At 38.6% G+C, this 15,854-nt stretch overlaps 2 protein-coding genes across 5 annotated transcripts in view; both read left to right on the forward strand.

Moving 5' to 3' along the window:
• The first annotated feature begins 2,152 nt into the window (after positions 1-2,152).
• The window catches only part of SLC39A10 (solute carrier family 39 member 10), an 81,773-nt gene continuing 68,071 nt past the window's right edge, over positions 2,153-15,854 (forward strand). The window contains exon 1 of one of the 4 annotated variants that reach the window (XM_025404216.1): positions 2,153-2,416. The gene's annotated coding sequence lies outside the window, so the exon portion shown is untranslated. Of the gene's footprint in view, positions 2,417-2,533; positions 2,688-2,859; positions 3,015-15,854 lie in introns of those variants that run through there. The other 3 variants (XM_025404214.1, XM_025404218.1, XM_025404217.1) reach the window with 3 other exon arrangements.
• Positions 2,664-6,363, forward strand: LOC112635996. Its single transcript, XM_025404219.1, has one exon. It carries the CDS (start codon positions 2,664-2,666, stop codon positions 3,021-3,023), a length of 360 nt encoding a protein of 119 aa, XP_025260004.1. The 3' UTR covers positions 3,024-6,363.

Raw genomic sequence — 15,854 nt, forward strand, 5'->3', positions numbered from 1 at the left:
TACTGAAAATCATTTATACTATTTTTATAGTTCAGATTAGCCTCTTTATGAATCAAGTGAGGTGACTGGAAAAAGAAAATGTCTTACACTTTGAGAAAGTTTTATGATTCTAACATATTAGAAATTCTTTACCCTAACATATTACTTGTATATAAAACTGGTAAAAATAAAACGAAATTCGTATAGTGATATTGTTGCTGTACTGTCCATTATTTGACTCAGCAGGTGATTTTGGGTAAGCCTGCAAGTCATTTTCTGAGATTCCTTTTCTCAGTAGGAAAAGTAATATGCTAGTATGCAGATTAATCATTTATTCTATCTGATAATTTTGCTTGAAAATCTGCCCGAATCAGTGGGTATACACTTGAAGGTATATACATGTTTGGGTGAGTTTAAAAAGTGTTAGGAAACATAGTATCTATTTTCAAGTTGCTCACCACATAGTTTTCTATAGGGATGATATTTAAAATGTGTAACAATTAGTAAAGAATAGGCACCAACCAATTAAAACGGGAGTGACTAATAAGAGCTGGGTCCTAAGGGCTCTATCTTAGCCAGGTATTAACCCACTAGTTCCTAAAATGTGGAGGTCTGGGGAATCTTGAGAGGAAGGACCGGCATAGGGGTGAGAAGCATGGGGGTATACCACTCAGAGTTGCAGCTGTGAATCAACTTGCATGGAAGTATTTCAGTATTTGATTAGTTGGTTCAGCCGTACTTGTGTGTACCAGCTGAACATTATCCTTGTATATCCATAACTAAAAAAGCCGTGTAGGTGCCCTAAAATATAAGGAATGCAAGTGATATATCTTATTGATATTTGAAAGAAAGGTTATGTATGTTTTAAGGGTGTCGATAACAATGTGCTCAATAAAATAATTATGAGTCATAAACTATCAAGCTAATTTGGAAGCTGCTTATACTTTTCACACAAAGGATGTACTATCATGATTTTATGAACTTTAAGGACTTTAGTTCTAGGATGAACCTTAGAATATATTTAAAACAATCCCCTTAATCTATCAATGAATCTGAGGACCACAGCCGTTGTCTCACATTTAGTGGCAATGGTGAGACTTGAAACTAGGACTCAGGCTTAATCTCTTTCCTCCACACGTCAGCACTTCTCCCTTTGTAAGCAGAATTGAGGTTCATGCCCTGGCTTTGAAACAAGGAAAAGGGCATATGAGTAGTTCAGTGTTCTGAACTACGCATGGCAATCAGTAGGCATTTGTTAAGCACGATTTTCATTGTTTTGATATGTTTTGTAGAGATACAAAACAAAAAATAATCTTCTCTCATGAAGGTATAATATGCAGGTTAGCGGGACTACCTAGCCGTCCATACTGAATGGGTTTGGAAATCACAACTCTTTTCTCTACCTGCTCTGTGATACCAGGCAAGTTAAAGATTTGTGTGCCTCAGTTTCCTACCTCACTGTATTATGGGGATTAAATTTATATATATGTAAAACACTTGGGGAGTACTTGACACATAGTGAAGCCTGCGATTACTGCTGTTCATGGTTTTATGTTCTCTACTAGACACCAGTAAGGCACCCCCATAACTCGCTCTATTAAGTAGATTCTGGTTGGATATAGAAACCCAGGCACCCCAGGCGGAATGCAGATAAGCCTCAACATGTGGATTAAGAGCCAGGAAGCAGAGTAATGAAGCAAAAGATGTCCAGAGTCACCTTTTAAGAAAATGTGGGTTGGTGGTTGCTTAAGAGGGGAGGAGACAATTTAGATGAGAGGTATGGTGCGAGCAAAGGGCAAGAATGAGCACGGTGTAGGCACAAGTCCATGGAACTGCTTGGCCAGATCGGGATTTTTTTTCTCATAGAGTGTTAAGAAATAATCAATCAATTGAGGAGTAGAGGGGTGAAGACCTTGGAAAGTTACCAAAAGCCTCGAGAATTTGTCTAAATGCGTGACATGTTCTCAGGACTCAACTCTTTCTTTCAGGCTTGGAAGACCCGCAGTAAGTGTGGTCTAGAATTAAATGGGTGGGAGGGGAGCTAGGCAAAACACCTCGCACTTAGCACTAAATAAAGTTCGCTGTCGCCCTAAGAGATTGAAAAGGTTTCTTTAACAAAGGGGGCGGGATTAACTTAACGTAGATGTTTAACTCGTATACAGATGAACATTCCAGATGCTCACTCTGAAGCTTTTTGGCTACAGCATTTGGGTTTAGAGCTTCCATTACTCATCCGACTTGCCCAAGGCCTCAGCAACCGACGTTCTAAAGCCAGGAGAAAAGGCGAATGATAAAGGGCGCTCCACGCATGCGTTAAGAAGCTGCCCCAACTCCCCCGCGGCGTTCTTTCTTGGAACAAAACTAGCGCGGGGACACAGAACTCCGCAGTTTGCGTATACTTGAATTTCCTATTGCTCGGACGATCCATGTGGAATCCGTGAGTAGTGCGGCTCCTTTACGCAACTGGCGTTACCCGAAGTGAATAGCTAGGTGGCGCGTGTACGCCCATAGCGTAGCACCCATAGGCGGACGGGGTGCGGCTGCGCAGGGAGCTGAGTGGCCCTTGTACGCCGCTAGCGTAGCAGGGTGTCTGACGCGCGGGTTTCTGCGACGCAGTTAGCGCAGTCGGCTTTGGTGAATACACGATTTGGTGCAGCCGGGGTTTGGTACCGAGCGGAGAGGAGATGCACACGGCACTCGAGTGTGAGGTAACTATAAAACCCCGATTTGTTTACATTCCCTCCCCCAGAACCGGCCCAGTGCGCGGCGGAGACTGCGAGTCCCGGGACGGCGCGGGGGTAGAAAGGGAGAACAGAACCGGGGAGTCGGGGCTGGGTCCCTCGGGGATGCGGGCGCTGGGGTTCCGCGGCTGCTGCAGTCGGCGGCGGCGAGCCGAAGCAGAGCGCGTGGTGGGCAGCGTGTTGGGCGCTTCGGCTCCTCGTGTGCGGTCTGGGCTGCTGCGGGCCGCGGGATCGGGAGCCGGCGGCGTCCACTCCGCGTGCGGAGCCTCGCGCCCCCCTCACCCTCCTGTGGAGGTTGGCTGAGCCTCGCGGGCCGCGCCCGGGGTGGGGGAGTGACCGCTGGGCGGGCGGCGGCGGTTAGGGGGCTGCGCGCCGGCTGCGGATGGCGTCGCCGGCGCGGGCGGGCGAGGCTTTGGGGATCTGTAGGCAGGTCTTCGGGGGCTTGGCGACCAAGCGACCCGGTTTCTTCCTGTCCAGTCGTCCTCTCTGGTGTATAATGGGGCCAGGGGACCCCGGGATGGAGCCTCGGCGCCGCTGTTCCGGACCGAGGCTAACGGACGGCGGCGCCTCTGCTCCTACTAGTTTTCTCCCGGACCAACCGAAAAGCCGAGGCGGAGCGCGGGGTAGTGAAGATCTCGGCCTGTTGGGGGTCCCTGGAGCTGAGGGCAAGGGTGGGGCCGGGTCGGTGGGACAGGCCGGGTGGGCCGGAGGTGTCGCGGCAGTCCGGCTTTGTTCCGGAAAGCCCTTAGATGGAGAGCGATGTGGGGCGCGGCAGGGGGAGCGTGTAGAGGAACCTTCGCGCACAGCCTCTCCGGGTCTGGAAATCTGCTGAACTCCTTGTCTCTCTTGGGGTCCCCCGAACGCCCCAGCTAAGAAGGGCGGGGGGCCTTGCCAGGGCAGGAGCGACATGACGTTCAAGGTCTTCCTGTGGCTTCTGTAAAGAAATGTTCACGTGGGAGCTTGTCCACATGGGCTGTACTAAGGATCTGGCACGAGGAAGAAATATCACTGCAGAATCTGAAGCCCTCCGTTGGAAGGGTCGTTCTCTCGAGTACCTATTCTAAATGACAGTGACACAAAACACATGTTAGAAAACAAAAAGGATGGTAGGTTATACTGGTTTTTTAAAAAAAACTTTTATTTATGCTTTTTGCTGTTAAGTCCTCTAATTTCACATTGGAACTGAGTCATTCTTGGAGCAAAACTAGAGTGTAATAGATTTACATTTCCTTTGTGTTTTCTTTTTCGATATGTATCTAAATTGTACATAATTAAGAACAAGCAAGTAATGGAAAAGCTGGAGATGTGGAATTTAGTTCCTTCTAACTTAGTATGCAATTGAAAGCCTCAACTCGAGACTCCTGTGTATTGTTTTATATTAGGACTCTTGTACAAATATTTGAGAACCTTAATATGAGTCAGTTACTTTTTCTAGATCTTGGGGATCCATGCCAGACAACGCACATTCTACAGACACTGGTTACTCCAGTGGCTCCTTACTGGAAACAGATACATAATATCAGTGATAAGTGCTGTGAAGAAAATAAAACGATGTGCTGGTAGGGATTTTTAACTTTTTTGTGTGATGAACCACAGAATGATGGTTTTAAATGTATGAAATACATAGAATTGCAACAAAAACCAGTTGTAATGAAATACTTAATGAAGATATTAAATATGACATCTATGTGTCAGTAAAGCATTAGCGAGGACTGTAAATGATCTTTAAAGAGTTTAGCTTAAATTTAATCTAAAATTGCTATCAGGTATTTCACATCGCTGTAATTTTTGCCTGCATTCGTAACTGAAGAGATTAAATTTTTTATCTTTTATAAAAAAAATAAATCTTTTTTTTTTTTTTCCTGACCACATTCACAAACATTCTGCGTTCTGTACATATACCCCTGGATAAGAACCCCTGTGCAAGAATGACTTTGGTGCTACTTCAAAAGGAGTGGTTAGGGAAGACCTCATAGGAAATGACATCAATAATATATTGCATGATAACCTATACTAGTTCTTACTGTTACCAATTTAAATTCTAACTGCTTGAAAGCTAACACGGTCCTTCCCTTTTTTTGAGCACCTGATTTGAAGTACTTTGAGTAGGCCTCAAGTGTAGTATGCAAGTACTAATTAGGGGGTATGCCTTTTTTCAAAAGTGATTTTTGGAGAAGATAGGATGTAGTATTATAGCAAGGATAATTCAGCATCTGGGATGATCATTTGTTTCTGATTAGAGAAATTTACCTTGTTAATACTCTGTTCACCCAACCCTTCTACCCTCCCTGTTGACCAATACTGGAAAAAATTTAAGGCTTTGGAGTTAAATTTTAAAGGTTCAAAACCTTGGTCTATTAATTAGTTGGCTTACCTTGAGGAAGTTGCTAATCTTAATTTTCTGTTTGAACTTCAAGTACAAAAACCCTACTCACAGACTTAATTGTGACCATTAAATGAGATAACCAAAAGGCTGAAGATGATAGTGAATTGATTTTACCTTTTTTCTACATACAGACGTTTCAGTTCTTTCATTAGTGGTTGAAGCACTGTGTTCTTTTTCTTCCTCCACCCCCTCCTTGACTACCTCCAGAATGAGCTTTGATGGTCTCTACTGGGCCTTGGGGGGGGGGGGGGGGGGGGATACAGTTATCCTGTTGTTTTTGCTCTGTTGCTTATATATAATACTCATGGATTTATTTCTGCTTCTCTTCCATTTTTTAATTTATAATAACCTGTGCATCTTGTTTTCCCTGCCAAACTAAATTTCTTGAGGGAGTACATACTGCACAGTTTTTTTGTCACATACTGCTTATGACACATGAATATGCAGAGCTTGTCATGCTCTTTAAGTTTAAAATGCTAATTGAGTGAATCAAAACTTAAATTCACCATTATGGTTAGGCTAAAAATGTCAGCTTGTATTTATATAGTGCTTACCGCAGTATTGGAAATACCATGAGTTTTGTATCAGAAGGACGTTATTTCTAGTGCATTTTAAAGTGATACTCACCAGTCATAGTTGCAAAAGTAAGTACACAATGGAAAATGGAAGAGAAATGTAGGCAGTCAAAACAAAACTAGTTTTTTCCTTTATAACAGAAGTTTTATTAATTCATCTTTCATGTAAGTGTAGTTCTCATTAAAAATGCCCTAAAGCTTAAAGTTTGCAAGGCTGCCCAGCCTAACCCACAACAGTTTGATGCTGCCCCCTAGCGTTTGATTCCCTTCACCTTTTCCTAAAATAAGATAATGTTTAAATTACAATTAGATTTACTTAGTGCTATAAATTTGGTCTGTTTTAAAGTTTCCTCCGTCTAGTTAGTGTTGCTAATAAGATGGACATAAGTGTTTTTTAACTGGTTAATTCTGATTGCTTTTAGCCTCCAGTTTTCCAAATGGGGGTGAATTTTGGGTAAAGATAGAACAATCACGAAGTTACCTTGCTCCAAAAAAGAAATTTATGTATGGGATTGTTTTCAAAGCAGGAAGTTAGCCGTGTAAATAATAGCAATTTTATTTATTTAATCTGGGCTTCTCCTTATCTTGCATGATATAAAAATCTACTTTCTAGATTAATTTAGTTCCGTATAACTTTGTATTGCTTTGACTGAACTAATAAAGTTTGAAAGTGTTAAATTTACATTGTGAGCTTTTTTTAAAATTTGAATTTATTTCGTACTATGACTTTTATAGAATAATTCTTAAAAACTAGTTTCAAGTTTCAAGGACCTCTTAGTAGCCACAAGATTTCCTTTTTTATATCATTAATATTTTATATGAATGCTGTAATGAAATCCAAGTATTCATTTTACACGCAGATATATACCACAATATACCATTACACAAAGGCAATGAACACATGACATTCTACAAAATCTGCAGAAAGGATTTTCTATAGTCAGTGCAAACCCTAAGGTTTCAGGTTTTATTCAGATTATTGCAATATCAGTATATCAAACTCTCTTTTTCTTTTTATTATCCTCTATAAGTTCTATGGGTAGACCACAGGATAACTTTTAGCTTTTTCTAAAATACCCAAACATATTCTCAATAAAAAATTATTGGAATACTTAAAAGTATATTTAGTAGGTATGAAGAAATATAGAACCAAAATTACATTTTTAAATAATAGTATGTATTTATTTAAATAGAGACAAGGGTCTTGCCATATTGTCCAGGCTGGTCACAAATTCTTGGGCTCAGGCAGTCCTCCCATCTTTGCCTCCCAAAGTGCTGGGATTACAGGCATGAGCCACCGTGCCCAGCCAGTAATACTAAATTATTTCCAAATTGACTGCTTAGGAGACCACATGCAATGTTCAGACGTGTTAAAACAGGACACAATTCATTGTATCACATCAGTAATTCTATGTCGAATACTATTTTTCTATCAGAACGTAAGGGTATTTTTGGATTGCCAGATACAAGGAATGGATATTTAATAGATTTTTACTGGTAGATTTTTTTACGTTAAAAGGTGTTAGAATAGGATGCTACTGGTGATACAGGTTTGCAGGCTTATACAAGTATAAGGACAAAATCTAAAATCTTGTTCAGGTAGTGTTTTCACAATCTAAAAGTAAATATTTTGTCTTTACCTACTTTTGTAATCATATTTTATAATTACTCATTTTTAGATACTGCTGAAAGGGAGATATCAGATAATATCCTTGTATTAATATTTCTAATCAATTTTACCCTTTTATATACTCTACTTTGGGGGACTACCCATCCCATTAAGATTTTTAGGGATTAGAAAAGTAAAAATGTTGTAGGATGTATCCTTATTAATATCATTATGTACTTTCGTAGGATGAGAAGTATTGTTATGAGAAGTGTGAACTATGAAGGAGGTTAATTTTAATCCTCTATAATTAAGATTTAATCAGTGATCACTTTAGGTTTTAGATTTTCATTGAATAAAGGAAGAAAAACCTCAATCACTTTTAGTATAGTAAGAAGATCACAAAGATATGTATCCTACTGTGGTGTTCCTTTTTTTTTTTTTTTTTTGAGACTGTGTGTCTGTTCCCCAGGCTGGAGTGCAGTGGTGAGATCAGAGGTCACTGCAGCCCTGACCTCCTGGGCTCGGGTCATCCTCCTACTTCAGCCTTCCTAGTAGCTGGGAATACAGGAGCGTGTGCCACCATGCCTAGCTAATTTTTTGTTTTTTTGTTTTTTTTTTGTAGAGATAGAGTTTCACCATGTTGTCCAGGCTGGTCTCAAACTCTTGGACTCAAGTGAACTACCTGCCTTGGCCTCTTGAAGTGCTGGGATTACAGGCATGAGCCACAGTGCCCAGCCTATGCTACTGCTTTAATATCTATAAATAAAAAGAAACAATTTCAGATATGTCTTGCCTTCCCACCTCTAGACTTTTTTCTAAATTCACTTTTATATATTTGAATTTTTGAGTTTTAAAATAGTGGTTTCCCCTATAATTGTCTGCTGGATTCATACCTTTTTTTTTTTTTTTTTTCCAAAAATGTGTAAATTAAATTCGGGTCAGCAAACTATGGGCCAAATAGCCCTGTTTCTGTAAATTGTTGGAACAAAACTTGCTTATTCATGTGTGTATTGTCTATAGATGCGTTTGTGGTAAAATAGTAGAAAAATGTTCAGTCAAATGATCAATTCATAGGTAATGTGAATTCTCAGGTGTTCTTTACCTACGTAGTATGGAAGCTTTTTGTCTCTTTCCCCTTTCCATTTTTCCTCTACAGAGGGAATTATGCTTTATTACGCTTGAAGTCAGAAAAGGAATGTGAAGCCCTTGACCTTCAACTGTGGGTTACCACATAACTGTCACACTGTTTGTACTGCTTATGTAGCTCTCTCACAGTTTACCTTTTCTAGTTGAAAAAGCTGATTGTGTCTTCCTTGTAACTCTCTGAGCAGGAAATGGATCATATTTTTATGCTGCCTGTGTCTCATGTCATCTTTCCCTTCCCCTTTCCCTCCTCTCTTCTCACTCCCCTCATAAAGCAATTCAAAACTGCATGCATGCTTACAGGCCTGTGAACAAATATTTTGGTATATTAACTCAGTGCACTTCTACTGAAGATGACTCCTTACATTATTTTGCTTCACAAAATATATATGAAGAAATATATTTTGCACTGTGTTACAGAGGAACATAGCTTCTTGATGAAAGGGGCTAGGGAAAGATTGATTTATATACTTTATTAATATAAATGAAGTAATACATGATGTGTTATTACATTATAAAATGAGATTAGTAAAACTATAAGAAAATTAACATGTAATAATGCGATCGTATAACATACAGCATGTATTCTATGTGTATATACATTATAAGCCTGTGAGATCATGTTTTCTAGTCCCATGGACCTTTTTTAGAAAAGCATATCACCTGACTTCATAATTTTTTAATATTTGGAATATACTGTTTTTAAGATTTTGGTTTTATGGTGTTTCAAGAATATAGAAGTTATGAAACAAAAGAGAAATAAGTAAATTGTATATTAAAACAAAAAAGATTTGGGTTTTAAATTAGGATAGTCTAGTTTTTTTCTTTTTTTTTTTCCAACTTTTATTTTAGATTCAGAGGGTACATGTACAGGTTTGTTACCCGGGTATATTGTGAGCTGCTGAAGTTTGGGGCATGAATGATCCTGTCACCCAGGTACTGAGCATAGTGCCCAACAATTAGTTTTTCAGCCCTTTGCCTCCTCTTTCCATTCCGTTTTTTCCTAATAAAGTGAATAATTGAATGTATATAACATCCTATGAAAGTAGTACCGTGTGTATATAAAATTTATTTTTGAGCAACTAATCATGCCAGTTAAAAATTGAAAATCAGAAAGGTATGCTAAAGTTAAATCATTGAAATATATTTTTAAAAATGTTCTTTAAATTCACTGTAAATATAATTTCATGGAATATATAATTTCTAAAACAAATTCTTAAATCTTTTTCTATGAAGATTTTTGCCTAAACACAAGTACTTAAAGTTTTTTAGTTAACTGATGTGTGTGTGAAAGTGTTGGATGTCAGTACAACTGACATTTTTGTTTTTCCTAAAAAAGAAATGGACGTTAGGGGTTTTAGTTCTTTAGGAGTTGTGTGATTTTTAATTATAGCTTTTCTTTTTTTTCAAAAAAAATATACACTAAAATGTGGGGAGAAAAAACTTTTAAAATTTAGCAGCAATCATAGAAGAAATTGCAAAAATCTTAATAAGTTTCATTGCATGTACATGAAAACATCTATACATGAAAAGGAAAACATGATCAAAATAAAAAGGAACATGATAGAACTGAAGGGTTTTTGCAGAAAATGTGACTGAATCATATTATGTAAAACTCATATATGTTGGAAAAAATATTGAGACATCAGGAATAGCTTTAAAAATATAAATTAAAAATAAGGTAAGACCTTTTATTTATTTAAAAATTCATAATAATGCGGATGAGAGTGCTATAATCATACTGCTGGTGGCAGTATAACCAAGCTTAATTTCTCTAGAAATCAATTTGGAAAGTAAGTATATGACAAAACCTGAAAAGTGTTAAAATTTTTACAGTTTTTCCCCGTATCTTGGAATTCATTTGAAGCAAGTAATCAAAGATAATAGTACAAATAGGAATTAAAATGTTTGCATATTGTGTTTAAAACTGCAAACAGGCTGGGCGCAGTGGCTCACACCTGTAATCCCAGCACTTTGGGAAGCCGGAGTGAGAGGATTACTTAAGGCTAAGAGTTCGAGAGCATCCTGGGCAACGTAGGGAAACTACCATCTCTACAAAAAATATTAGCCGGGTGTGAGGTCGGGCACGGTGGCTCACACTTATAATCCCAGCACTTTGGGAGGCTGAAGGGGGTGGATCACCTGAGGTCAGGAGTTTGAGACTAGCCTGGCCAACATGGCAAAACCCCATCTCTATTAAAAAATACAAAAAATTGGCTGGGTGTGGTAGCAGGTGCCTGTAATCCCAGCTGCTTGGGAGACAGGCAGAAGAATTGCTGGAACCTGGGAGATGGAGGTTGTAGCCAGCCGAGATCGCGCCATTGCACTCCAGCCTGGGTGACAGAGTGAGACTCAGTCAAAAAAATAAAATTAGCCGAGTGTGGTGGTGTGTGCCTATAGTTCCAGCTGTGTGGGAGGCTGAAGTGGGAGGATGGCTTCAGCCCAGGAATTTGAGACTTTACTGAGCTATCATTGCACCGCTGCACTACAGCCTGGGCAACAAAGTGGAAACCTGCCTCAAAAAATAAATAAATATTTAAAAAGAAAAGCCCACAGACAAATGCTTGTGAAAATCTTAAAGCTAGAATTCATTTTCTTTCACATGTGACGTTATTTTATTGGTTTGTCAACTATAATTTGTAATTGCCAACCTTTAGGTTTTTTTCAAAGTTATACATGAATATAGTTTAAAGAATCAAATAGTTGTGTGAAGTTTCTTGGGGGGAAAATCAGTCCCTTGTCTGCTCCTTTCATGTTCTGCCTAGAGAGATAAGGAACACCTTAGTTCCTTTAGTTGATTATTTTGCTATTCATTACCATGTCTCCAGATAACATGTTCATTACTTGCAGCTGATTTTCAGTTCTAACCATTATCTATTTAATGAAGAATGATTTTAGTGCTCTTTTCACTTCTCTGCATACCTTCCTATTCCCTGTACTCCAGTTTCTCAGTACAATTTTCACTGTAATTTTGGTTTAGAACAGTATTTGGTGTTACATTTTTATGCTATAAATGTTATTTTATACAATGTGCCATTGTAATAAACGACTACTTTCCTACACACTTTGTTTTTTCTGGCAATGATTAGCTTGATTTTTTTTTGTCCTTTTATTTAATATGCATGTATCAAAAGACCCCAACTCTGTGTTTCTGAATGTAGCTGTGTAAGAAGGGAGAATGTAGTCAAGACTATGTTCAATAATTTTATGTAGTTTAAAAAAATTGATTGGACAGAAAGCTCCCATGTTGGGGAATAAGTAGCTCTGTGTTGTCAGAAACATAAAAAATGTCAATGTTATAAAAAGATTGACTTGGAGATTCTCTGATTATTTTTTCCCCCTGACCTCATGGAAAAGAAGGATCATTTTAGCTGGCAGTTTTTACAATGGCAAGCTAGTATAAAATCAAGGATTTATCACAGTGACAAGACACTGAAAAAGGGAAGGGTGAGAATGCATGGAGTAATAAAGATTTGAGGTAGTGCAGCAGTAGCTATTTTTAGAATAAAGACAACTGTCAGTGATGAGTGGAAAGAGAACAACAAGCTGTTGCCAGGCTGGAGTACTGTGGTACGATCCCAGCTCACTGCAGCTTTGACCTCCCGGGCTCAAGTAATCCTCCTACCTGAGCCTCCCAGGTAGCTGGGACTACAGGCATGGGCTACCACACCTGGCTAATTTTTAAAACATTTTCTATAGAGATGGGGTTTGGCCATGTTGCTCAGGCTGGTCTGAAATTCCTGGACTCAAGCCATATGCCTGCTTTGGTCTCCCGAAGTGCTGGAATTACAGGTGTGAGCCATTCACCTGGCTGGTTAGCACAGTAAGTCTGCTTCATAATGCATGCAACTAAAATCATAAACATTTTAGTAGCTTCAAAAGACATCCCAACGACTGCATTTACTAAAATTTACCATTTACAGAGGTAGCATTATTTACCATTTACAGAGATAGCAATATTACAGGTAGCTTTCTCCAATATGGTACCGGGTTCCCTGTAATGAAAGGTTGAAAAGCAGAAATGCAGGTAGTTGTTTGGACATTTGATGAGAAAATGTAGATTTGTACATGAATGTATAGAATACGGTAAACATAGATATGTGTTGTTGATTGATTTGATATCTTAAGGTATAAATGTTTATATTCTCTCTTAAGTTAGTGAAACAGGAGAACTGAGTTAATACCCAAGCTCAATTAGCATGCACTTAACTTTTTATATGAATGAATCTCAGTGGAAAGACTGGGTTGCCTGAATTGTGCTTTTATTTGTTTATTGGAAGAGTTGCAGTGGCATTCCAAACTGTGAATATGATTTCCAGTAGATTAGATAGCAGGTGAAGTAGGGGGATGAAAAAGCAAACCATGAAGCTGTAAGAGGATTTTGTGGTCCCTGCTGAGAACTCATTACTACAATACTTTTTATCCCTTGAAGAATTTTCTAATGTCAGTGAAACTGGTAAGGTGTGGTGAGTCTTTCCAACTTCTGCTCAGATCCTAGTGAATTGGGTGCGTCCTGTAATCTAGAGCAGGTCTTGGATGTGCTAATGATGCACGTGCTCTTATAATATTTTGTTAGCATTCTTTCAAAAGAGTCACAACAGAGAGAATCCTCCCCCACCACCATACTTTTTGTAATTTAAGTGAAAGATACATAATACTGCATCTAATAATGGTAATACCTTAGGTTAATATATTTAGTTGCTTTACAAAGCAGTTTCATATACGTTCATTTATTTGGTGGATAAGTGTAGGTATTATTTCCCCTGTTTTGCAGAGAGAAAACAGTGGCACGACTGGGATGAACTAGAGACAGGTTTCTGATTCCTGGTTCTGTACTGTATACAAAATACTACATTTAATGGATATATGAGAAGTAGGGACAGAACTCAATTTATATTATTATTAATAGCTTGCACTTAAATAACGTTTAAATATTGCAAATAATGTAGGAAAATTAACAAATATTTTACTAAAAATATGTACATACTTTTATTCGGTTCTTATAGTTACTACAAAATAGAACAGAAATTAAGAGTCCCACTTTATAAGTAGTAATAAGACTTAAAGTGGTTAAGGGACTTGCTCAAGGACTCATAGCTAATAGATGGCAGTCAGATCTCTAACATCTTTGACTTCTAGAAGGCTGATCTGTCTTCACTATGCACAGAGTCTCATTGCTTCTCTGTTACTCTGTGTGTGCCATTACTGAATCACAGAAGGAAACTAAATTGATACTTGACTACCTACATTGTGGTCAATATAAAGTTTGATAAAGCAGTTCAGTCATTTTATAAATATCAGCTGTGTTTATATGATTGAGGCTATAAGTAAAACTGATTTCAACCATTTAAAGTAGTCCTGTAATGAAACATTTAAAAAATGAAGTCCTTTATGAAATTAGGAAACTGTGTATACATTTATTGAATAGATTTTCACATTAAATTTACTTAAAGCATGTTATATTATCCAGGATGAGGGTTTTAGTGATTAATCTTTTGGTTTCTACCTTATTTACCTTCAGACTAGCAATCTGGAACATTGAAAAAGCTTGCTTTAAAACCTTGCTAAGCAACTTATAGTATCTTTTTCCTGTCATTATTAGCATATTGTGTGTGTTTGTGTGCATGTGCACATGTGTACACACACACGGATATGAAAGAAAGAATTGTGATACAGATATTAACTTCTCGTTCTTTCATTTGGTCTTCATTTTCCTTTAAAAAATACTCCCTAGAGTAAAAATAGGTGTGTGGTTTTTTTTTTTTTTTTTTGGTTGTTGTTTGTTTGTTTGTTTTCTGGTTGTTGGTTTTGGTTTTAGTGAAATGAATTAAGTAGATTACACACAGGTAATAAGTACTAAATTGATCAGGCTGGGTACTGTCCATCGCACCCAGCACTTTAGGTCACATCCAGCACTTTGGGAGGCTGAGGCAGGCGGATTACCTGAGGTCAGGAGTTCAGGTTGCCCTGTCTCTACTAAAAATACAAAAATTAGCCAGACAGGCACCTGTAATCCCAGCTACTCAGGAGGCTGAGGCAGGATAATCGCCTGAACCCAGGAGGCAAAGGTTGCAGTGAGCGGAGATCATGCAACTGTACTCCAGCCTGGGCAACAGCGACTCTCTCTCAAAAACAAAAAAACAAACAAAAATTACTAAGTTGATTGGCCTCTCCAGCAGTTGGAACTAGGATTATTTTAGTATTTATCTGCTATTTTTCTTACTATGTCAGACAGTCATTTTGTTAAGTAATCTAAATTTATTCACAATGTTTTGTTTTTTTTCTGTTGAGTAAGTAGTATTAAGAGACAATTTCTTTTCCCTTAAAAAAAGTCTTTGTAGTGTATTTTAGATGATGACTTTAATAAAGATCTCAAAGTATTCTGGTTTTAAGATATACAAATAGGCTCCTGTAGTAGACTAAAGAGCCCCTCTCTTTCAAGTCAGAGAAATGCCACAGACTTGAAATAAGAAATGCCACAGCTTAATCACGTTAGATACCTTTTCTGGGTCTCAGACTCCTTATACATAACATTGTTTAGCTAAATATACCTAAGGATTTTTAAAATCTCAAGCATTCTACATTTTTATTATGTTTATCTGTATGAAATAAAAGACAGTCTAAGACAAAATATCTGTAGGAGGATTTGTAATGTTAGCCATTTGTATATATTCCTACTGAACTTGTTATTTAGGTGTTTAATTTTATTTAAAAATTTTAAATTTGTAGCTTGGCATTTTACACATTTCAAAACTACAGTGCAAAGCCTATAACTAAGGTTTTTGTAGGCTGGGCATGATGGCTTACACCTGTAATCCCAGCAGTCTGGGAAGCTGAGGTGGGAGGATCCCTCGAGCCCAGGAGTTTGAGACCAGCATGGGCATCATAGTAAGATCTCATCTCTATATGAAAAATAAAAATATGGCCGGGTGCGGTGGCTCAAGCCTGTAATCCCAGCACTTTGGGAGGCCGAGACGGGCGGATCACGAGGTCAGGAGATCGAGACCATCCTGGCTAACATGGTGAAACCCCATCTCTACTAAAAAAATACAAAAAACTAGCCGGGCGAGGTGGCGGGCGCCTGTAGTCCCAGCTACTCGGGAGGCTGAGGCAGGAGAATGGTGTAAACCTGAGAGGCGGCGCTTGCAGTGAGCTGAGATCCGGCCACTGCACTCCAGCCCAGGCGACAGAGCGAGACTCCGTCTCAAAAAAAAAAAAAAGAAAGAAAAAGAAAAATAAATAAATGCCTTTAAAAGAGATTTTTGAGCTGGGCGCTGTGGCTCACACCTGTAATCCCAGCATTGTGGGAGACCGAGGTGGGTGGATAACAAGTTCAGTAGATCGAGACCATCCTGGCCAACATGGTGAAATCCCATCTCTACTAAAAAAAAATTAGCTGGGCGTGGTGGCATGTGCCCGTA

This window comes from Theropithecus gelada, chromosome 12 (assembly GCF_003255815.1).
Source record: "Theropithecus gelada isolate Dixy chromosome 12, Tgel_1.0, whole genome shotgun sequence".
Taxonomy (NCBI): domain Eukaryota; kingdom Metazoa; phylum Chordata; class Mammalia; order Primates; family Cercopithecidae; genus Theropithecus; species Theropithecus gelada.

Excerpts from the sequence above, each read along its gene's own strand:
- LOC112635996 (XM_025404219.1), top strand. The coding sequence starts at position 2,664 with ATGCACACGGCACTCGAGTGTGAGGTAACTATAAAACCCCGATTTGTT.